Consider the following 22,825-nt stretch of genomic DNA (forward strand, 5'->3'; position numbering starts at 1 on the left):
TTGGCGCTCCAGTCCCTGACCAGGTTTCAGGGTTGGCTACATTCAGCTCAACTTACTGCCGTTTGGAAAGGAAGCAAGCCCTTGACACAACAGCGACCGGTAACAGCCATTCACCCACCTCGGGCGCGCACCAAGGACAGTGGGTTTTCGGCCTCTCGGGCCTCGGGCAAAACGTGGCTAGTAGGGCAGCCGCCCGTAGGCACTCCCATTTCTACAAGCAACATGCACATACGGTTAACAACCCGCAGGAGCAAAGTCCGCAATCTGCAGCTGCGCTGGTTGTCTCATGTCCTGCCATGCCTCAAGTGGGCCCGTAACCGAGGATCTGAAGGAGAGTACGCTCCTCAATCGATAACGCTTCCCAGCGCCCATCACCGCGCCAGTACTCCGCCACATCCATCGCGCCCTCCCCGCTGCCCGCCATGTGCGCCCCAAGCCCGGCCAGGCTGCTCAGGGCCAGCGCCACATCCGCAGGCTCCGCGCCGCCCTGCTCCACCTCCGCCAGGCCGGATCCGGGCCCCGCCTCAGCCGCCGCCGCTGCTATGGACTCCCGTCCACCTTCCGCGCCTTGCCCACCAAGCGCCCCTTCCGCCCCTGCCGCTCCTGCTTCCGCTTGGCGTGCTGCTGGCCCCGTAGCCGCACTCCGCAGCCGCGCCTGCAGTGCCTCCATGTAGCTCTGGAGCCAGCCCCACGGCAGCGGCCCCTCCGCCAGCTTGAGCGCGGCCCAGCCCAAGAGCCCCAGGTGCCGGGCGTCCAGCGCACGCACCGCCTCAACCCGCCCCAGCAGCCGCCCCAGCAGCTGGGACGTCCAGGCCGGCGCCGGCCGCACACCCAGCGCCGCCAGGCCGTGCAGGACCAGCACCACGTCCTCCGGCGCCGCCGCCTCCAGCACCTCCTCGCCTTCCCACCAGGACAACAGCTCCTCCTCCCGCACCTGCGCCCGCATCCGCACCGTGGCTCCACCGGCTCCGCCCAGCGCAGAGACGGAATGCGTGTCTACGCCGTAGGCAGATGAGCTGGGCGCAGTTTGAGGGCCGGGCCGCTGCAGTGCATCTGCGGGTGCTGTTGAAGGTAGGCTGCCGAAATGCCCGGCGCTCCACACCAGCCGGGCCATTGTGGATGGCGCTGTGGCGGCGTCCGGCGCGGCGGCCTTGCGCAGGCTGGCAGGCAGCTGGTCGGTCAACGTGGCGGCGGGCAGTGCGGCCAGCCCGCATGCCGCGGCGTCCGCCAGCGTGGAAGCCAGCTGAGCCGGCCTGAAATAGTCCCAGTTCACCTGAGGACACACACACACACATACACACACACACACACAATCATACATGGGACAGGGTCACATCAAGCTGCGCTGGTAATCTCATCCAGACGAAGCACCAAAGCCACAGACAAATCGCTATAAAACTGGGCTCCATGCGAAGGGACGCCCATGCTGCAATAGAACGCGTGCCGCCGGACCTCCAGGGCGCTCGCGAAGTTGTCCAGCCAGGTGGGTGAGGGCCGGTGGCGCACGCGCGCCAGCACCCAGGCGGCGTGCTCCAGCTGCCGCGGTGTGAAGGAGGCCATGTCCGCCTCCGTGGCCGCTGCCATGCGGGAAGTGAGGACGGGGCTTGGGTGGAAGGAGGTGCGCGCGAAGGCGTACATCACGGTGATGCTGCGGTGTTGGGGTTCCAAAGGGAGAGGGAAGATCCGGGCCCGGGTCGGCGGGTTTAAGTTGCAAGCGGTCGTTGTGTGTGCCGGGAAAGCCGCCGTGAGTCATTTGAGTGACTCATTCAGCTGTGTAACCTTGATGCCAGCAGGTAGCTGTATCACAGTGCCCAAGTTGTGCCAAAGCACGACATGTTCAGAGGCGTCCACCAGCCTCATCCAGCACAGCGCAGTACAATGCAGTCCGCCACTCACAGAGCATCGCAGTTCAGTTCGTCCAGGCGCCGCAACGTCAACTCCTGCGAGTGAATGTTCTCGACATCAACACTGCAGCTTGGGCGGCGGAATCGTGGCCAAGCCGGGGCGATGGTGTTTTGGTACGCACTACGCAGTACCCGTGGCCCAATAGGGCAAACCACAAGCCGCGACAGCCATAATATATTCTTCCCATTCGTGGAGCCTCTAAAACTTTGATCGATGGAGTCCTAGCGCCGCGCTATGGACAGCGAATCATCCCAAAGTGCCTCCCCACACTGACCTCCAGGTGACGCAGCTGCTCCAGTGTGGCATCGGGCGGGTTCTTGTATACGGAGTGCAGTACCAAATGGAAGTTGTCTTGGTGATTTATTCTTGCCTGGGTGGAACCTGCATCGGGTTGCAATCCCGAAGCGACTCGACCTTCGCCTGGGCGGGTTGGAGATGTATGATGAGCTAGCCAGTCAGCGCAAGCAGGTGTCAGTCCTGCGGGCGGAGCCACGAAAGCGGCAAAGCATTACTCGTACTTCATCGAGCACAAGTTCGGATGACCGCAATCCCAGGGTGCAATGAACATACACGATCGAGGCGCACCGGCGTACGGCAAACAGGTGCACACTAGGGAACACCTCTGTCCTGCCGTATTCGCGCAGTTCTGCCCTGTTCTGCCTGAGCGCGGAGAAAGTCGAAGCAGCCCCCCACTGACCTAGCGCATGGACAGGCCTGCGCAGAGCCGGTAGCCCAAGTCCTAACCGGTGAAGTGTGCGAGGGCACGACACCATGGCCGCCTCCAACATTCGCCCGCGCGGTGTGCCTGGGCAAGGTCGGGCGGCCAGCACACGATTCCACATCGACGGCGCCTGATATATTCTTCCCAAGTTATCTTGTCGCGAACCGTGGCAAAACGTTGAATTAGGGCTTTGCGCCAATTCGCCCCCTAGGCTTTCATCCTAGAATCAACTGGCAGAAAATGTGATATTATGCAGATTGTGTTGGTTGTGGTTATAAGTCAGAAAGGCGAGGTGTTTGCGAGGCGGGCCGGTTGGTCGGCCAGCCGGTCTTTGGCCGCCAGCCGGTCTTTGGCGATGCAACAGCCTATATAGGCAAAGTCAATGCGGATTAGTGTCAGAAACAGCCAAACCCCTCATGAAGGCCCCCCCCCCCCCGCACGCACCGCATGACACGGTGCCCCTCCCCTTCCCTTCCCCCTTACGCCTTCCCAGGCCTTGCCGCCCTCGCCCATGTAGTCCCCGCACTGCCAGCTCGTTGTAGCCACGTGAAGCGTGAGACGGCGTGGCATCAGGGCTGTAGGTGTGAGGGCAAAATTATACACAAGATGGCGGGTCGTGTGTGACACGGGAGGTAAAGGGCCGGGGAATGAATATACTTCACAGACCACGGACGGTAATATTCAGCGCGTGTGAAAGGCTCTCACGTCGGCCGGTCTGCTGGCATGGAGCCATGGACGAGCGCGGCCAGGGTGCATCGATTGCGCGGCCTTCCTCTGAGGATCCCGACCGAGTAGGAAGCCCACACGGAGGGTTTTGTCTAGCTAACGTACTTTTCTTTATGTAATACATTGGAACGCTGGAATTGCGAGCTGAAACCTCGGGAGCCAGCAAGAATACGCTGCGAATACCCCTGCCAGGGCCGAGCTTTGTTTTGCCTTGTGTGATGTGCTATACTTGTTAAGAAGATGTTACTACCGCTCTCACTGGGACTACTTTTATCATGGCTCGGGGGAACACTTGCTCTGACATGTACCGGCAACACGGCCGGCATCGCTGGGTGTGTGGACCCGGCATCCTACCCAGCGCCTGCCTCGTCAGCCAACGCAGCGACTTGCGGCGTCCTTCCTTCGTGCACAACCATCGGCTGCCCCCATTGCGACGCGTCGCTCAAGCGCTGGGACTCGGCTGCGACGTGGACAAATTACGCTAACCAGGTGCCGGTGTCAGGCGCGGACAAGGACGTAACTCTTCCGCCGGGCACCCGTGTGCTGCTTTCGGGCTGCATGCTGAGCGGGGGCTCGCGCTTCCGCCGCATCACCGTTCCCGAGGGCAGCCAGGTATGCGTCTTGGCGCATTTGTGGTAAACTGTAAATGCGGGGACCAGGACCTTGCGCGTTGGAAGTTGGGTGGTTAGCCAACGAAACCGTGTGTGTAAGCCGAGCTTGAGCGTTGCAACCCGGGCGCCTTCCCTGCTCACTTCAATCGTGCTGTACGCGTTTTGGTCACGCCTCACACCATGTCCCTGCCCCGGCTTTCTGTGCACCGTGCAGCTGGTTATAGACGACGCGCCGCTGAACCTGACGCTGACGACGCTGCTGGTGCAAGGCAACTTCAGCATGGGCTCCGCCAGTTGCCGCCTGCAGAGCGCCATCTCCATCACGTTCGCGCCCGCGGCAGGAGTGCCCACCAACATGATGGCGCTTAAGGTGTGCAGGGAAAGCTTTGCTGAGACGGGCGCTCAGTAGGGCATGTGGGTCGGGATCGCCCGTGTCCAGGTGGGCTAGGTGGCAGTGTCGCGGGCAATCAAGGTGTTCATGCTGGACTCTGTGGCGTAGGAGCACTGTGTGTGCACTCTCCTCTTGTACACCTGCACCAAAGGTTCTCTCCCCTGCACAGGGCATGAACACCAGCACTGTGGACATGCACGGCGTGCTGTTCACGCCCACTTGGACGCGCCTGACTCAGACGGCGGCCCCGGGCACTCGTTGGGTGACTGTGCGCGACGCAGTCAACTGGCGTGTGGGGCAGCTGGTGGCCGTCCCTACCAGCGTGTGGAAAGACGAGTGCCGCAACCAGAACGAGGTCAGGCAGATCCAGAGCGTCAGCGCCGACGGCAAGAACATCACATTCACGACGGCGCTGCAGTTTTTGCACTACGGGTAGGTTGGCGCTAACCTTCGAGTGATGCTGTTTGGACGGCCGGGGCCCGTTTATTTGCTTGTGGTGCCCGTAGTGACAGCACGTACCATCGCGGTCCTGGTGCAGGGGCCCCGAGTACCAGACGGAAGTGGTGCTCCTGAGTCGCAGCATCCTGTTGCAAGGCAGCCCCGAGTCCGCGGCCGAGCTGGCGGGCGGGCACGTGCGCATTGAGAGCAAGGTGGGTTGAATCGAGGGCAAGGTGACCGCTGGGCGGCCGCATGTGGGTCGGCATTAACGAGCAGTGCGAACGCGCACTTGTATCTTCGAGTGAACCTCCGCTCACCTGGCGGTTCCCATGAACTGTGACGTGCAGCGCGGGCGCATCCGCGGCGTGCTGGGCTACCGCATGGGCCAGCAGTTTCAGATGGGCAGCTACCCGTTCCATTTCCACATGGCGGGCGAGGTGCCGTCTGACAGCTACATGACCGACAACGCAGTGTACGCCAGCTACTGGCGAGGTGAGCTCATGGAGGCTTGCGGATGTGTGTACTGTGAAGGCTGCCGTTGCAGAATGACCAACTTGCCCTGATGGCTGCCTTGACCGTATGCCTACCTCTGGCCCACGCTCTCAGCCTTCACCATCCACGGCACGCACGCGCTGACGGTGGCCAGCAACACCGCCTTCCACGTGGCCGGCTCGGCGTTCTACATTGAGGACGGTGCGGAGGAGCGCAACCGTATCACCGGCAACTTCGCCGGCTTCGTGCACCCGCTGGGCCGTGTGGATACGTGCGACGCGGTCGGCAGCGTGTTCGGCGCGCCCACCATCTACCAGTCGGCTACACTGCTGCAACCTGCCGACTGGGCCGCTGCAGGCTTCTACTTGAGGTGGGTGCATGAGGCTAGGGGCCGCTGTGTATGGTTTCTTGCCTTTGCAATACCTGCGTGCGTGCCATAGGCTACGACTTGATGATTCCCACACGGGCTTCCCATCGTTGCAGCAACGCCTACAACTACATCGACAACAACGCGGCCAGTGGCGGCACCAGCGGCTTCATGTTCCTGAACCTGCCCTTGCCGATCGGGGTGAGTGCCCGTGTGTACCCCCTCATTGCATGCTGGGTGACATCTTTCTTTTACAATGCTCCGTCGCGATCCCGATGGCGACTGCGTTCCACTATGCCTCCTGTGCCAACCCATATCTGCCCAGCTGAACCGCAACGTGCCGCTGGAGCCCTACAAGCGGCCCCCGCTGAGCTTCAGCGGCAACACCGCGCACTCGTCCGGCTATCACTGGGACAATGCGGGTGCAATCTACTGCGGCGGCAACCTGCAGTACGACACAGACAACGTGACGCTGATCTATAAGATTGAGCGGTCCACGTTTGACCCCACGTGAGTCTTTGTGAGCTGCTTACGGCTTTCTCTTTCGCCCAGCCGTTTCGGCAACATGCGCCTTACTCTCTTTCACTTACTTGCCACAGAGACCCGGCCAACTCCTCGTTGCCGGTCAAGTTTGTGCTGCGCAACACCAAAGTATGGCTGGGCGGCTTCTCGGTCGCTTCCTACGGCGACCGCTTCTTGGTGAGGCATTACGATGCATGTGGCCTTTGCCCCTGTGACTGCTTGCAAGCACGTTTGCTGCTGGACCGCACATGAACCTACGCGCTACCTACCTGCGTCTACCTGCCCGCCCCCAGGTGGACGGCTTTGAGTCGCATGACGGCACCATGGGCGCGGCGGTGCGCGGTGACCCCAACGAGCTGCTCAATGCCGACCTGAACCTCAACTCCGCCCACGCCGGCTGGCTGACTGCCAACATCCCCAATGAGTGAGCGAGTCTCCTGCCTGCTATCATAGGCCATGCTATGCCGCTCGTCGCGGCTACCCGGTCGATAACGCCCGTAAGCCCCATCGCACCCGGCTGCTCCTTCGGTTTCCCACTCGCAGCCTGCAACAAGGCTACCGCGTTGGTCTGCAGTTCTACGACACGTGGATGCGGCACCTTATGTCTAACGTCACCATCCGCAACGTGGTGTACAGCACCACCGAGTGGCTCACGCAGGCGGCCCTGGTGGCGTTGACATTTTCGGACCAGTTTAAGCCGTTCCACGTGGCCAGCATACGGGGCATCCGCCTAGTGAACGTGACCAAGGCGGCCGTGTTGAGCAACCCTGTGGTCCGCACTGGGTCGTGGCGCTTCTACAACTTCCTGGGTGCGGACGCGAATGGCGGGGCACGTTCCATTAGTTTGCTTGTGTAGGTGTAAGGAAGTCTCGCACCTCCGCTGTGCCACACGCCCGTTCTTGATCTTGTCCGATGCACACACTGACCTGCAGACGCGGACGGCTCCTTCACGGGCACCAAGCGCCCCACGCTGGTAGCGTCCTACTCCGCCACCAACAACACCGGGCCCTGCGATGCCGCTGCGCCCACACCCTGCACCTCGAGCTTCAACTGGTGGCGCACGGACACGGCCTGCACAGCCACGCCGCCGAACGTGTGAGTGCGGGGTCGGCTGGGCTAGCTATGGGCTGTGCCGGTGACTTGGCATTGTAGGGCAACATAGCACGCACTGCTGACACTCAAAACCACTGGCATTTTTCGATCTGGCCCTCAATCAACAAACACATGCGCAGGCCTGCAACGTCGAACGTCCTCGCGTGTGACTGGTGGGTTGGGATCGGACCTGATGTGTGCACACAGGTCACTGCTTTGGGGATGCAAACATGGTAGCTGCTCTTTTTCATGCCCCCCTACATTGACGGATACGTACATGAGCATGGACCCTACCTGCTTTTACTCCCCGTGTTCACCAGGTACCCATGGCGCACCCAGGCGCGCCTGAGGCTGGAGGTGCCGAGCTATGACCTCACGGTAACAACTTGATGGTCTGCACGCCTCGCTATGAACCTTCCACGTGGGGTGTCCCAACCAACAACGTGTTATGCGACCTGCATTCGCGTCACGTTTGCCTTGACTACGCTCCTGCGCAGACTGAGGAGGCTGGCTGGCTGTGGCCTTCCGTCAACAACATCAACGTGTACGACGCCGGCGTGGTGGCGCAGTTCGGCCAGACCGGCGCCAACCGCCGCGCCACCATCATCACTCGGGCCGAGGGCGTGACGGGCCTGACGGGGCGCGGCGGCTGGTACGCGCACTGGAGCCTGGGCGCACCCAAGTACGTCAAGGTACATCTGGAGACTGTGCCCCGCGGCACCTCCGTCATCTTTGCTACGCGCTACCCCGCCGGCACCACCTTCAGCATCACCCGCGTGGCCAGCTCCTGGCTGGTGCCTGACGGGCAGCTGCTGCCCGCGACCAGCCTGGCGGCGGTGCTGGGCAGCGACTCCGGCGAGTTCTACTTCTTTGACGGCAAGCTGCTGTACCTGAAGCTGGTGGACCTTTGGGAGGAGCCGTACCAGGGTCGGCTGCCGGCCCGGAGCGGCGGGCTGATGGTGCCCGGCAGCCGCTGGGAGGAGTACTATGAGGTGACGGCCAGCATCCCTGGCTGCTCCACGTCGCCGTACCCCAGCCAGAACGGACAAGACTTCTCTGGGCAGTTCTGTGCCATGAACGTGAGTCAGGATCAGGCCAATGAGGCCATGCATTGGGACTGGGAGTAGGCATGGCAGGGGCAGCAGGGGCAGGGACTGTGTGCACGTGCCCCTTTGGAACCCAGAACGGCGCCAGCCTCACCAAACCTGCCGCTGGGCCACCCTGTGTACATACCGTATGACATTCTTCCTCTCCTTGCGCTCCAGGGCACTGTGGACAGCTTCATCCCGCCCGCCATCACGGCGGCCTACAACGAATGGACCATCCCCTACTGCGCCGAGGTGGCGCCGCCGCTGAGCGTATGCAGCGCACTCAACGTGTCTGCCGGCAACTGCACCTGCGCGACGTTGCAGCAGCAGGGCCGCTGCGCTGACATGGGAACCGGCGGCGTGTGGCTGGGCAACACGTCGGACGCCAACCTGCGTGCCAATGTGGCCAAGACGCTCGGCTACTGCTCTGTGACGTGCGGTCGCTGCAGCGAGGGCCAGGAGTGGTGCCGCGACATCCCCATCATGCCGCTCAGCCTGTCCAGTGAGTGGAAGGAGGGGATGAGGACACTTGTAAGGCGTTTGCAGTTTGGCTTGCTTCGTGGTTCTAACGCTTCCCGCGGTGTGGCGCCCCTCCCATTCCATCTTTGCCTGCAGAGAACCAGACGTGCTCGCAGATGGTTCCGCTGGGCCGCTGCTACGAGGTGGCGCCCAAGGGCTACTGCCACGACACGTGTGGCGTGTGCAGCGGCGCAGGGCTGCCGTGTGTGGACCTGCGCTGGACAGATCAGTACACATGCGCCGACCTCAAGTCTTGGGGCTCGTGCAATGACACCTGGGTCACGGACAACAACTTTTGTCGAAAGACGTGCGGCGCGTGCACGGGCATGCCCCGGCCACCGTCGCCGCGGCCGCCTTCGCCACGCCCGCCATCTCCTTCGCCTCCGTCGCCACGCCCACCATCGCCGCCCTCACCTCCCTCGCCTAGCCCGCCCTCTCCTAAGCCGCCCTCGCCACCGTCTCCTCCTTCACCCAGCCCACCGTCTCCCAAGCCGCCTACACCGCCATCCCCCGTGCCGCCCTCGCCCAAGCCTCCCGTGCCGCCTTCTCCCGTACCACCCTCACCGAAGCCCCCTGCGCCTCCTTCGCCCTCCCCGCCATCTCCCAAGCCGCCCGCGCCCTCTCCCCCTCCGGTCCCTCCATCCCCAAAGCCACCGTCTCCCTCGCCGCCCACACCTCCCAAGCCGCCGTCGCCTTCCCCGCCCTCGCCGTCGAACAGCCCTTGGCGTTGCACCGGCAACACGGCCGGCATCGCTGGGTGTGTGGACCCGGCATCCTACCCAGCGCCTGCCTCGTCAGCCAACGCAGCGACTTGCGGCGTCCTTCCTTCGTGCACAACCATCGGCTGCCCCCATTGCGACGCGTCGCTCAAGCGCTGGGACTCGGCTGCGACGTGGACAAATTACGCTAACCAGGTGCCGGTGTCAGGCGCGGACAAGGACGTAACTCTTCCGCCGGGCACCCGTGTGCTGCTTTCGGGCTGCATGCTGAGCGGGGGCTCGCGCTTCCGCCGCATCACCGTTCCCGAGGGCAGCCAGGTATGCGTCTTGGCGCATTTGTGGTAAACTGCAAATGCGGGGACCAGGACCTTGCGCGTTGGAAGTTGGGTGGTTAGCCAACGAAACCGTGTGTGTAAGCCGAGCTTGGGCGTTGCAACCCGGGCGCCTTCCCTGCTCACTTCAATCGTGCCGTACGCGTTTTGGTCACGCCTCACACCATGTCCCTGCCCCGGCTTTCTGTGCGCTGTGCAGCTGGTTATAGACGACGCGCCGCTGAACCTGACGCTGACCACGCTGCTGGTGCAAGGCAACTTCAGTATGGGCTCCGCCAGCTGCCGCCTGCAGAGCGCCATCTCCATCACGTTCGCGCCCGCGGCAGGAGTGCCCACCAACATGATGGCGCTCAAGGTGTGCAGGGAAAGCTTCTTTGGGACGGGCCCTCAGTAGGGCATGTGGGTCGGGATCGCCCGTGTCCAGGTGGGCTAGGTGGCAGTGTCGCGGGCAATCAAGGTGTTCATGCTGGACTCTGTGGCGTAGGAGCACTGTGGCGTGTGCACTCTCCTCTTGTACACCTGCACCAAGGGTTCCCTCCCCTGCACAGGGCATGAACACCAGCACTGTGGACATGCACGGCGTGCTGTTCACGCCCACTTGGACGCGGCTGACTCAGACAGCGGCCCCGGGCACTCGTTGGGTGACTGTGCGCGACGCAGTCAACTGGCGTGTGGGGCAGCTGGTGGCCGTCCCTACCAGCGTGTGGAAAGACGAGTGCCGCAACCAGAACGAGGTCAGGCAGATCCAGAGCATCAGCGCCGACGGCAAGAACATCACATTCACGACGGCGCTGCAGTTTTTGCACTACGGGTAGGTTGGCGCTAACCTTCGAGTGATGCTGTTTGGACGGCCGGGGCCCGTTTATGTGCATGTGGTGCCCATAGTGACACCACGTACCATCGCGGTCCTGGTGCAGGGGCCCCGAGTACCAGACGGAAGTGGTGCTCCTGAGCCGCAGCATCCTGTTGCAAGGCAGCCCCGAGTCCGCGGCCGAGCTGGCGGGCGGGCACGTGCGCATTGAGAGCAAGGTGGGTTCGCGCGAGGGCAAGGTGACCACTTGGCGGCGGCATGCTGGTTGGCATTAACGTGCAGTGCGAACGCGCACTTGTATCTTCGAGTGAACCTCCGCTCACCTGGCGGTTCCCGTGATCTGTGACGTGCAGCGCGGGCGCATCCGCGGCGTGCTGGGCTACCGCATGGGCCAGCAGTTTCAGATGGGCAGCTACCCGTTCCATTTCCACATGGCGGGCGAGGTGCCGTCTGACAGCTACATGACCGACAACGCAGTGTACGCCAGCTACTGGCGAGGTGCGCTTATGGAGGCTTCAGGATGTGTGTACTGTGAAGGCTGTCGTTGCAGAATGGCCATCCCAAACTTGCCCTGATGACTGCCTTGACCGTATGCCTACCTCTTGCCCACGCTCGCAGCCTTCACCATCCACGGCACGCACGCGCTGACGGTGGCCAGCAACACCGCCTTCCACGTGGCCGGCTCGGCGTTCTACATTGAGGACGGCGCGGAGGAGCGCAACCGCATCAGCGGCAACTTTGCCGGCTTCGTGCACCCGCTGGGCCGTGTGGACACGTGCGACGCGGTTGGCAGCGTGTTCGGCGCGCCCACCATCTACCAGTCTGCTACACTGCTGCAGCCTGCCGACTGGGCCGCTGCTGGCTTCTACCTTAGGTGGGTGCATGGGGCTAGGGCCGCCTGTGTATGGTTTCTTGCCTTTGCAATATCTGCGTGCGTGCCATACGCTACGACTTGGTGATTCCCACACGGGCTTCCCATCGTTGCAGCAACGCCTACAACTACATCGACAACAACGCGGCCAGTGGCGGCACCAGCGGCTTCATGTTCCTGAATCTGCCCTTGCCGATCGGGGTGAGTGCCGGTGTGTGCCCCCTCATTGCATGCTGGGTGGCATCTTTCTTTCACAATGCTCAATCGTGACCCGGCTGGTGACTTCGTTTCACTATGCCGCCTGTGCGTGCCCATATCTGCCCAGCTGAACCGCAACGTGCCGCTGGAGCCCTACAAGCGGCCCCCGCTGAGCTTCAGCGGCAACACCGCGCACTCGTCCGGCTATCACTGGGACAATGCGGGTGCAATCTACTGCGGCGGTAACCTGCAGTACGACACAGACAACGTGACGCTGATCTACAAGATTGAGCGGTCCACGTTTGACCCCACGTGAGTCTTTGTGAGCTGCTTACAGCTTTCCCTTTCGCCCAGCCATTTCGGCAACATGCGCCTTACTCTCCCTCACTTACTTACCACAGAGACACGGCCAACTCTTCGTTACCGGTCAAGTTTGTGTTGCGCAACACCAAAGTGTGGCTGGGCGGCTTCTCAGTCGCTTCCTATGGCGACCGGTTCTTGGTGAGTCATTACGATGCATGTGGCCTTTGCCCCTGTGACTGCTTGCAAGCACGTTTGCTGCTGGACCGCACATGAACCTACGCGCTACCTACCTGCGTCTTGCTTGTGCCCGCCCCCAGGTGGACGGCTTTGAGTCGCATGACGGCACCATGGGCGCGGCGGTGCGCGGTGACCCCAATGAGCTGCTCAATGCCGACCTGAACCTCAACTCCGCCCACGCCGGCTGGCTGACTGCCAACATCCCCAATGAGTGAGCGAGTCTCCTGCCTGCAATCATAGGCCATGCTATGCCGCTCGTCGCAGCTACCCGGTCGATAACGCCCGTAAGCCCCATCGCACCCGGCTGCTCCTTTGGTTTACCACTCGCAGCCTGCAACAAGGCTACCGCTTCGGTCTGCAGTTCTACGACACGTGGATGCGGCACCTTATGTCCAACGTCACCATCCGCAACGTGGTGTACAGCAGCACCGAGTGGCTCACGCAGGCGGCGCTGGTGGCATTGACCTTTTCGGACCAGTTTAAGCCGTTCCACGTGGCCAGCATTCGGGGCATCCGCCTAGTGAACGTGACCAAGGCGGCCGTGTTGAGCAACCCCGTGGTCCGCACTGGGTCATGGCGCTTCTACAACTTCCTGGGTGCGGACACGAATGGCGGGGCACGTTCCATTAGTTTGCTTGTGTATGTGTAAGGAAGTTTTGTACCTTTGTTGTGCCACACGCCCGTTCTTGATCTTGCCCGATGCACACACTGACCTGCAGACGCGGACGGTTCCTTCACGGGCACCAAGCGCCCCACGCTGGTAGCGTCCTACTCCGCCACCAACAACACCGGGCCCTGCGATGCCGCTGCGCCCACACCCTGCACCTCGAGCTTTAACTGGTGGCGCACGGACACGGCCTGCACGGCCACGCCGCCAAATGTGTGAGTGCGGGGTCGGCTGGGCTATTGGCTGTGCCGGTGACTTGGCAGTGCAGGGCAACATAGCACGCACTGCTGACACTCAACACCACTGGCATTGCTATCTGTCCCTCAACCAACAAACACATGCGCAGGCCTGCAACGTCGAACGTCCTCGCGTGTGACTGGTGGGTGGAGAATGGACGGACCTGCTGTGTGCTTTGTGGATGCAAACATAGCAGCTGTTGCCTTTTATGCTGCACATTGACGGATACGTACATGGGCATTGACCCTACCTGCTTTTACTCGCCGTGTTCGCCAGGTACCCATGGCGCACCCAGGGGCGCCTGAGGCTGGAGGTGCCGAGCTATGACCTCACGGTAACAACTTGATGGTCTGCACGCCTCGCTATGAACCTTCCACGTGGGGTGTCCCAACCAACAACGTGTTATGCGACCTGCATTCGCGTCACGTTTGCCTTGACTACGCTCCTGCGCAGACTGAAGAGGCTGGCTGGTTGTGGCCTTCCGTCAACAACATCAACGTGTACGACGCCGGCGTGGTGGCGCAGTTCGGCCAGACCGGCGCCAACCGCCGCGCCACCATCATCACTCGGGCCGAGGGCGTGACGGGCCTGACGGGGCGCGGCGGCTGGTACGCGCACTGGAGCCTGGGCGCACCCAAGTACGTCAAGGTGCATTTGGAGACTGTGCCCCGCGGCACCTCCATCATCTTTGCTACACGCTACCCCGCCGGCACCACCTTCAGCATCACCCGCGTGGCCAGCTCCTGGCTGGTGCCTGACGGGCAGCTGCTGCCCGCGACCAGCCTGGCGGCGGTGCTGGGCAGCGACTCCGGCGAGTTCTACTTCTTTGACGGCAAGCTGCTGTACCTGAAGCTGGTGGACCTTTGGGAGGAGCCGTACCAGGGTCGGCTGCCGGCCCGGAGCGGCGGGCTGATGGTGCCCGGCAGCCGCTGGGAGGAGTACTATGAGGTGACGGCCAGCATCCCTGGCTGCTCCACGTCGCCGTACCCCAGCCAGAACGGACAAGACTTCTCTGGGCAGTTCTGTGCCATGAACGTGAGTCAGGATCAGGCCAATGAGGCCATGCATTGGGACTGGGAGTAGGCATGGCAGGGGCAGCAGGGGCAGGGACTGTGTGCACGTGCCCCTTTGGAACCCAGAACGGCGCCAGCCTCACCAAACCTGCCGCTGGGCCACCCTGTGTACATACCGTATGACATTCTTCCTCTCCTTGCGCTCCAGGGCACTGTGGACAGCTTCATCCCGCCCGCCATCACGGCGGCCTACAACGAATGGACCATCCCCTACTGCGCCGAGGTGGCGCCGCCGCTGAGCGTATGCAGCGCACTCAACGTGTCTGCCGGCAACTGCACCTGCGCGACGTTGCAGCAGCAGGGCCGCTGCGCTGACATGGGAACCGGCGGCGTGTGGCTGGGCAACACGTCGGACGCCAACCTGCGTGCCAATGTGGCCAAGACGCTCGGCTACTGCTCTGTGACGTGCGGTCGCTGCAGCGAGGGCCAGGAGTGGTGCCGCGACATCCCCATCATGCCGCTCAGCCTGTCCAGTGAGTGGAAGGAGGGGATGAGGACACTTGTAAGGCGTTTGCAGTTTGGCTTGCTTCGTGGTTCTAACGCTTCCCGCGGTGTGGCGCCCCTCCCATTCCATCTTTGCCTGCAGAGAACCAGACGTGCTCGCAGATGGTTCCGCTGGGCCGCTGCTACGAGGTGGCGCCCAAGGGCTACTGCCACGACACGTGTGGCGTGTGCAGCGGCGCAGGGCTGCCGTGTGTGGACCTGCGCTGGACAGATCAGTACACATGCGCCGACCTCAAGTCTTGGGGCTCGTGCAATGACACCTGGGTCACGGACAACAACTTTTGTCGAAAGACGTGCGGCGCGTGCACGGGCATGCCCCGGCCACCGTCGCCGCGGCCGCCTTCGCCACGCCCGCCATCTCCTTCGCCTCCGTCGCCACGCCCACCATCGCCGCCCTCACCTCCCTCGCCTAGCCCGCCCTCTCCTAAGCCGCCCTCGCCACCGTCTCCTCCTTCACCCAGCCCACCGTCTCCCAAGCCGCCTACACCGCCATCCCCCGTGCCGCCCTCGCCCAAGCCTCCCGTGCCGCCTTCTCCCGTACCACCCTCACCGAAGCCCCCTGCGCCTCCTTCGCCCTCCCCGCCATCTCCCAAGCCGCCCGCGCCCTCTCCCCCTCCGGTCCCTCCATCCCCAAAGCCACCGTCTCCCTCGCCGCCCACACCTCCCAAGCCGCCGTCGCCTTCCCCGCCCTCGCCGTCGAACAGCCCTTGGCGTTGCACCGGCAACACGGCCGGCATCGCTGGGTGTGTGGACCCGGCATCCTACCCAGCGCCTGCCTCGTCAGCCAACGCAGCGACTTGCGGCGTCCTTCCTTCGTGCACAACCATCGGCTGCCCCCATTGCGACGCGTCGCTCAAGCGCTGGGACTCGGCTGCGACGTGGACAAATTACGCTAACCAGGTGCCGGTGTCAGGCGCGGACAAGGACGTAACTCTTCCGCCGGGCACCCGTGTGCTGCTTTCGGGCTGCATGCTGAGCGGGGGCTCGCGCTTCCGCCGCATCACCGTTCCCGAGGGCAGCCAGGTATGCGTCTTGGCGCATTTGTGGTAAACTGCAAATGCGGGGACCAGGACCTTGCGCGTTGGAAGTTGGGTGGTTAGCCAACGAAACCGTGTGTGTAAGCCGAGCTTGGGCGTTGCAACCCGGGCGCCTTCCCTGCTCACTTCAATCGTGCCGTACGCGTTTTGGTCACGCCTCACACCATGTCCCTGCCCCGGCTTTCTGTGCGCTGTGCAGCTGGTTATAGACGACGCGCCGCTGAACCTGACGCTGACCACGCTGCTGGTGCAAGGCAACTTCAGTATGGGCTCCGCCAGCTGCCGCCTGCAGAGCGCCATCTCCATCACGTTCGCGCCCGCGGCAGGAGTGCCCACCAACATGATGGCGCTCAAGGTGTGCAGGGAAAGCTTCTTTGGGACGGGCCCTCAGTAGGGCATGTGGGTCGGGATCGCCCGTGTCCAGGTGGGCTAGGTGGCAGTGTCGCGGGCAATCAAGGTGTTCATGCTGGACTCTGTGGCGTAGGAGCACTGTGTGTGCACTCTCCTCTTGTACACCTGCACCAAGGGTTCCCTCCCCTGCACAGGGCATGAACACCAGCACTGTGGACATGCACGGCGTGCTGTTCACGCCCACTTGGACGCGGCTGACTCAGACAGCGGCCCCGGGCACTCGTTGGGTGACTGTGCGCGACGCAGTCAACTGGCGTGTGGGGCAGCTGGTGGCCGTCCCTACCAGCGTGTGGAAAGACGAGTGCCGCAACCAGAACGAGGTCAGGCAGATCCAGAGCATCAGCGCCGACGGCAAGAACATCACATTCACGACGGCGCTGCAGTTTTTGCACTACGGGTAGGTTGGCGCTAACCTTCGAGTGATGCTGTTTGGACGGCCGGGGCCCGTTTATGTGCATGTGGTGCCCATAGTGACACCACGTACCATCGCGGTCCTGGTGCAGGGGCCCCGAGTACCAGACGGAAGTGGTGCTCCTGAGCCGCAGCATCCTGTTGCAAGGCAGCCCCGAGTCCGCGGCCGAGCTGGCGGGCGGGCACGTGCGCATTGAGAGCAAGGTGGGTTCGCGCGAGGGCAAGGTGACCACTTGGCGGCGGCATGCTGGTTGGCATTAACGTGCAGTGCGAACGCGCACTTGTATCTTCGAGTGAACCTCCGCTCACCTGGCGGTTCCCGTGATCTGTGACGTGCAGCGCGGGCGCATCCGCGGCGTGCTGGGCTACCGCATGGGCCAGCAGTTTCAGATGGGCAGCTACCCGTTCCATTTCCACATGGCGGGCGAGGTGCCGTCTGACAGCTACATGACCGACAACGCAGTGTACGCCAGCTACTGGCGAGGTGCGCTTATGGAGGCTTCAGGATGTGTGTACTGTGAAGGCTGTCGTTGCAGAATGGCCATCCCAAACTTGCCCTGATGACTGCCTTGACCGTATGCCTACCTCTTGCCCACGCTCGCAGCCTTCACCATCCACGGCACGCACGCGCTGACGGTGGCCAGCAACACCGCCTTCCACGTGGCCGGCTCGGCGTTCTACATTGAGGACGGCGCGGAGGAGCGCAACCGCATCAGCGGCAACTTTGCCGGCTTCGTGCACCCGCTGGGCCGTGTGGACACGTGCGACGCGGTTGGCAGCGTGTTCGGCGCGCCCACCATCTACCAGTCTGCTACACTGCTGCAGCCTGCCGACTGGGCCGCTGCTGGCTTCTACCTTAGGTGGGCGCATGGGGCTAGGGCCGCCTGTGTATGGTTTCTTGCCTTTGCAATATCTGCGTGCGTGCCATACGCTACGACTTGGTGATTCCCACACGGGCTTCCCATCGTTGCAGCAACGCCTACAACTACATCGACAACAACGCGGCCAGTGGCGGCACCAGCGGCTTCATGTTCCTGAACCTGCCCTTGCCGATCGGGGTGAGTGCCGGTGTGTGCCCCCTCATTGCATGCTGGGTGGCATCTTTCTTTCACAATGCTCAATCGTGACCCGGCTGGTGACTTCGTTTCACTATGCCGCCTGTGCGTGCCCATATCTGCCCAGCTGAACCGCAACGTGCCGCTGGAGCCCTACAAGCGGCCCCCGCTGAGCTTCAGCGGCAACACCGCGCACTCGTCCGGCTATCACTGGGACAATGCGGGTGCAATCTACTGCGGCGGTAACCTGCAGTACGACACAGACAACGTGACGCTGATCTACAAGATTGAGCGGTCCACGTTTGACCCCACGTGAGTCTTTGTGAGCTGCTTACAGCTTTCCCTTTCGCCCAGCCATTTCGGCAACATGCGCCGTACTCTCCCTCACTTACTTACCACAGAGACACGGCCAACTCTTCGTTACCGGTCAAGTTTGTGTTGCGCAACACCAAAGTGTGGCTGGGCGGCTTCTCAGTCGCTTCCTATGGCGACCGGTTCTTGGTGAGTCATTACGATGCATGTGGCCTTTGCCCCTGTGACTGCTTGCAAGCACGTTTGCTGCTGGACCGCACATGAACCTACGCGCTACCTACCTGCGTCTTGCTTGTGCCCGCCCCCAGGTGGACGGCTTTGAGTCGCATGACGGCACCATGGGCGCGGCGGTGCGCGGTGACCCCAATGAGCTGCTCAATGCCGACCTGAACCTCAACTCCGCCCACGCCGGCTGGCTGACTGCCAACATCCCCAATGAGTGAGTCTTCTGCCTGCAATCATAGGCCATGCTATGCCGCTCGTCGCAGCTACCCGGTCGATAACGCCCGTAAGCCCCATCGCACCCGGCTGCTCCTTTGGTTTACCACTCGCAGCCTGCAACAAGGCTACCGCTTCGGTCTGCAGTTCTACGACACGTGGATGCGGCACCTTATGTCCAACGTCACCATCCGCAACGTGGTGTACAGCAGCACCGAGTGGCTCACGCAGGCGGCGCTGGTGGCATTGACCTTTTCGGACCAGTTTAAGCCGTTCCACGTGGCCAGCATTCGGGGCATCCGCCTAGTGAACGTGACCAAGGCGGCCGTGTTGAGCAACCCCGTGGTCCGCACTGGGTCATGGCGCTTCTACAACTTCCTGGGTGCGGACACGAATGGCGGGGCACGTTCCATTAGTTTGCTTGTGTATGTGTAAGGAAGTTTTGTACCTTTGTTGTGCCACACGCCCGTTCTTGATCTTGCCCGATGCACACACTGACCTGCAGACGCGGACGGTTCCTTCACGGGCACCAAGCGCCCCACGCTGGTAGCGTCCTACTCCGCCACCAACAACACCGGGCCCTGCGATGCCGCTGCGCCCACACCCTGCACCTCGAGCTTTAACTGGTGGCGCACGGACACGGCCTGCACGGCCACGCCGCCAAATGTGTGAGTGCGGGGTCGGCTGGGCTATTGGCTGTGCCGGTGACTTGGCAGTGCAGGGCAACATAGCACGCACTGCTGACACTCAACACCACTGGCATTGCTATCTGTCCCTCAACCAACAAACACATGCGCAGGCCTGCAACGTCGAACGTCCTCGCGTGTGACTGGTGGGTGGAGAATGGACGGACCTGCTGTGTGCTTTGTGGATGCAAACATAGCAGCTGTTGCCTTTTATGCTGCACATTGACGGATACGTACATGGGCATTGACCCTACCTGCTTTTACTCGCCGTGTTCGCCAGGTACCCATGGCGCACCCAGGGGCGCCTGAGGCTGGAGGTGCCGAGCTATGACCTCACGGTAACAACTTGATGGTCTGCACGCCTCGCTATGAACCTTCCACGTGGGGTGTCCCAACCAACAACGTGTTATGCGACCTGCATTCGCGTCACGTTTGCCTTGACTACGCTCCTGCGCAGACTGAAGAGGCTGGCTGGTTGTGGCCTTCCGTCAACAACATCAACGTGTACGACGCCGGCGTGGTGGCGCAGTTCGGCCAGACCGGCGCCAGCCGCCGCGCCACCATCATCACTCGGGCCGAGGGCGTGACGGGCCTGACGGGGCGCGGCGGCTGGTACGCGCACTGGAGCCTGGGCGCACCCAAGTACGTCAAGGTGCATTTGGAGACTGTGCCCCGCGGCACCTCCATCATCTTTGCTACGCGCTACCCCGCCGGCACCACCTTCAGCATCACCCGCGTGGCCAGCTCCTGGCTGGTGCCTGACGGGCAGCTGCTGCCCGCGACCAGCCTGGCGGCGGTGCTGGGCAGCGACTCCGGCGAGTTCTACTTCTTTGACGGCAAGCTGCTGTACCTGAAGCTGGTGGACCTTTGGGAGGAGCCGTACCAGGGTCGGCTGCCGGCCCGGAGCGGCGGGCTGATGGTGCCCGGCAGCCGCTGGGAGGAGTACTATGAGGTGACGGCCAGCATCCCTGGCTGCTCCACGTCGCCGTACCCCAGTCAGAACGGACAAGACTTCTCTGGGCAGTTCTGTGCCATGAACGTGAGTCAGGATCAGGCCAATGAGGCCATGCATTGGGACTGGGAGTAGGCATGGCAGGGGCAGCAGGGGCAGGGACTGTGTGCACGTGCCCCTTTGGAACCCAGAACGGCGCCAGCCTCACCAAACCTGCCGCTGGGCCACCCTGTGTACATACCGTATGACATTCTTCCTCTCCTTGCGCTCCAGGGCACTGTGGACAGCTTCATCCCGCCCGCCATCACGGCGGCCTACAACGAATGGACCATCCCCTACTGCGCCGAGGTGGCGCCGCCGCTGAGCGTATGCAGCGCACTCAACGTGTCTGCCGGCAACTGCACCTGCGCGACGTTGCAGCAGCAGGGCCGCTGCGCTGACATGGGAACCGGCGGCGTGTGGCTGGGCAACACGTCGGACGCCAACCTGCGTGCCAATGTGGCCAAGACGCTCGGCTACTGCTCTGTGACGTGCGGTCGCTGCAGCGAGGGCCAGGAGTGGTGCCGCGACATCCCCATCATGCCGCTCAGCCTGTCCAGTGAGTGGAAGGAGGGGATGAGGACACCTGTAAGGCGTTTGCGGTTTGGCTTGCTTCGTGGTTCTAACGCTTCCCGCGGTGTGGCGCCCCTCCCATTCCATCTTTGCCTGCAGAGAACCAGACGTGCTCGCAGATGGTTCCGCTGGGCCGCTGCTACGAGGTGGCGCCCAAGGGCTACTGCCACGACACGTGTGGCGTGTGCAGCGGCGCAGGGCTGCCGTGTGTGGACCTGCGCTGGACAGATCAGTACACATGCGCCGACCTCAAGTCTTGGGGCTCGTGCAATGACACCTGGGTCACGGACAACAACTTTTGTCGAAAGACGTGCGGCGCGTGCACGGGCATGCCCCGGCCACCGTCGCCGCGGCCGCCTTCGCCACGCCCGCCATCTCCTTCGCCACCTTTGCCTCCAGCTCCACCTTCACCGAGCCCCCCATCGCCCCCCAAGCCGCCCAGTCCAGTGCCGCCGAGCCCCTCGCCCCCTAGTCCAGTTCCACCCGGTAGCTCGGCTGTTTTGCGTACAGCTACCACGCAAGACACCACCGCGCCTGCAGATGCCGCTTTGGACGCGTCTCCTGTTGCGCTCGAATCCACCACATCTGGATCCACATCACAGCAGCAGCAGAGTACTGACAGCAGCAGTGCGGGCAGGATTGGCGCGGGCCCAGATAGCAGCGACGCCCAGCAAGGGCAGGTTGCAGCTGCCGGTGCTCACGGGCAGTTACAACCAGATAGCCTGGCCGACGGTGCAAGTGGCGGAGGCGGAGGCTCGGGAGCCCGTGGCCCCCCTGCAGCAGTGGTGGCTGGGGCGGCAGCTGCGGGTGTACTTGTTGCGGTTCTGGCGGCGGTGGCTGCCACAGTGGCTGTCCTGCGGTCCAGGCGCCAAAGCGCCGGCGGCGCACCAGCTATGGGCACCGGCCGTGTGGTTCCGCTGGAGGTCATTTCTGAGGGCGGCATGGAGGCGCCGGTGCCGCCGGCCCCGAAGAAAGCACCAAGCTTACAGAAACGTCGGAGCAACCGGACGATGAGCATTGGCAAGAACGCTGTTCATCCCGCGCCTGCAGTCCTGCATGGCAGGAGGTCAAGCAGTGGGTTCGGGAATGACACTGAAGACGCTGAGGATTAGATGTATACATTCATGTTTCAAACGTGTACAGCTCCTGATGGCAGGACTACCAGGACTTGAGCAGCCACGGGTCAGCTCCAACTGCCCACAGGGCACAATTGTTTGGACGCATGGGGTGCCTCAATCTTCTGGCGTAGGGACAGGACGCGCAGCGACATCTGAAATATGATGCGTCACCAGCGTGAGGGTTGCTGACAAGTGTGAAATTGATGACTGCGTTTGCACGCGGGATTGTGTGTACATACGGTACGTCGAACGCAACAGGGATTCATTTAAGTGGCTAACACGCGAGGCGCTTACGGAGCTTCTTGGTAAGTGACCAGCTGACCACAGGGTGGCATTCATCATTGGTGTGGGTACAGTGCTACCCACCACGTATGATACCGGATTGAGAATTGATCGCTTGGTAGCGTATGACGTGGAGCTGGCTAGGCATGCGTGTGCGCGAATGTGAGGAATGATTGATCAGAAGGGCCGTGTGCTGAGACTGAGGGTGCAGGTTGATGCCCCTCGATGAAGCTTCCTCTCCTACTTATGGCACATGTTACCATATGAGCAAGGTACGGGTCGTTCCACAGCTTCATTTGCGGAAGCTTCTGGAGTGTGATGGATCGGACGAAGTGCTTCTGGGGTGTCTTGTATCGAGCAGCCCCAAGAAGATACAGCATTTCCTGGGGGTGAGCAGTCCTTGCATCTAGATTGCGCCATGGTGGTGATGAGGCTTCTCGGGTATGGTAGTACATGACATTCCCAGTGACGAGGCCATGGTTGAACTCGCGTCTGTCGATTGCAGGTTCCTTAGGTGTCTCCCATGATTGTCTGGTCCGTCATGTAAGGGAATTCGAGAGACCCGGGAAGTTGTATTGGTATAGAAGACGTGCATAATCGACAGCCCCATTTGGGGCCGCCATAAGGGATGGCCCCTGCATGCTTGCGCGCTCGGGTTGCCCTCTCTTGTAACACCCGCAATCATAA

At 62.4% G+C, this 22,825-nt stretch overlaps 2 protein-coding genes across 2 annotated transcripts; one reads left to right on the forward strand and one right to left on the reverse strand.

Moving 5' to 3' along the window:
* Positions 1–2: 2 nt before the first annotated feature.
* Positions 3–2,988, reverse strand: CHLRE_06g279650v5 (uncharacterized protein). Its single transcript, XM_043063238.1, has 5 exons — positions 2,603–2,988; positions 2,180–2,382; positions 1,897–1,940; positions 1,453–1,648; positions 3–1,273 (listed from the first exon to the last, which is right to left on the reverse strand). The coding sequence occupies exons 1-5, from the start codon at positions 2,676–2,678 to the stop codon at positions 302–304; spliced, it is 1,491 nt and encodes a 496-aa protein (XP_042923944.1). The 5' UTR covers positions 2,679–2,988; the 3' UTR covers positions 3–301.
* A 490-nt stretch (positions 2,989–3,478) lies between these two features.
* Positions 3,479–22,822, forward strand: CHLRE_06g279700v5 (uncharacterized protein). The gene is made up of 48 exons (XM_001695254.2): positions 3,479–3,964; positions 4,178–4,333; positions 4,524–4,786; positions 4,893–5,004; positions 5,140–5,284; positions 5,399–5,654; positions 5,768–5,852; positions 5,977–6,161; positions 6,251–6,350; positions 6,467–6,597; positions 6,717–6,982; positions 7,106–7,268; positions 7,406–7,438; positions 7,586–7,643; positions 7,763–8,344; positions 8,531–8,855; positions 8,969–9,909; positions 10,123–10,278; positions 10,472–10,734; positions 10,841–10,952; positions 11,088–11,232; positions 11,353–11,608; positions 11,722–11,806; positions 11,931–12,115; positions 12,205–12,304; positions 12,424–12,554; positions 12,674–12,939; positions 13,063–13,225; positions 13,524–13,581; positions 13,701–14,282; positions 14,469–14,793; positions 14,907–15,847; positions 16,061–16,216; positions 16,407–16,669; positions 16,776–16,887; positions 17,023–17,167; positions 17,288–17,543; positions 17,657–17,741; positions 17,866–18,050; positions 18,140–18,239; positions 18,359–18,489; positions 18,605–18,870; positions 18,994–19,156; positions 19,288–19,320; positions 19,455–19,512; positions 19,632–20,213; positions 20,400–20,724; positions 20,838–22,822. Exons 1-48 carry the CDS (start codon positions 3,911–3,913, stop codon positions 21,848–21,850), a joined length of 11,496 nt encoding a protein of 3,831 aa, XP_001695306.2. The 5' UTR covers positions 3,479–3,910; the 3' UTR covers positions 21,851–22,822.
* Positions 22,823–22,825: the final 3 nt, after the last annotated feature.

Source organism: Chlamydomonas reinhardtii, chromosome 6, assembly GCF_000002595.2.
Source record: "Chlamydomonas reinhardtii strain CC-503 cw92 mt+ chromosome 6, whole genome shotgun sequence".
NCBI classification, from domain to species: domain Eukaryota; kingdom Viridiplantae; phylum Chlorophyta; class Chlorophyceae; order Chlamydomonadales; family Chlamydomonadaceae; genus Chlamydomonas; species Chlamydomonas reinhardtii.

Coding starts and splice junctions, on each gene's coding strand:
- CHLRE_06g279700v5 (XM_001695254.2), top strand. CDS start 3,911: ATGCTGAGCGGGGGCTCGCGCTTCCGCCGCATCACCGTTCCCGAGGGC. Junction 9,910..10,122: donor CCGTTCCCGAGGGCAGCCAG/GTATGCGTCTTG, acceptor TGCGCTGTGCAG/CTGGTTATAGACGACGCGCC. Junction 12,116..12,204: donor CGGTCCACGTTTGACCCCAC/GTGAGTCTTTGT, acceptor TACTTACCACAG/AGACACGGCCAACTCTTCGT.
- CHLRE_06g279650v5 (XM_043063238.1), bottom strand. CDS start 2,678: ATGGTGTCGTGCCCTCGCACACTTCACCGGTTAGGACTTGGGCTACCG. Junction 2,383..2,602: donor CAGGCCTGTCCATGCGCTAG/GTCAGTGGGGGG, acceptor CTCCGCCCGCAG/GACTGACACCTGCTTGCGCT. Junction 1,649..1,896: donor GAACTGAACTGCGATGCTCT/GTGAGTGGCGGA, acceptor CCAACACCGCAG/CATCACCGTGATGTACGCCT.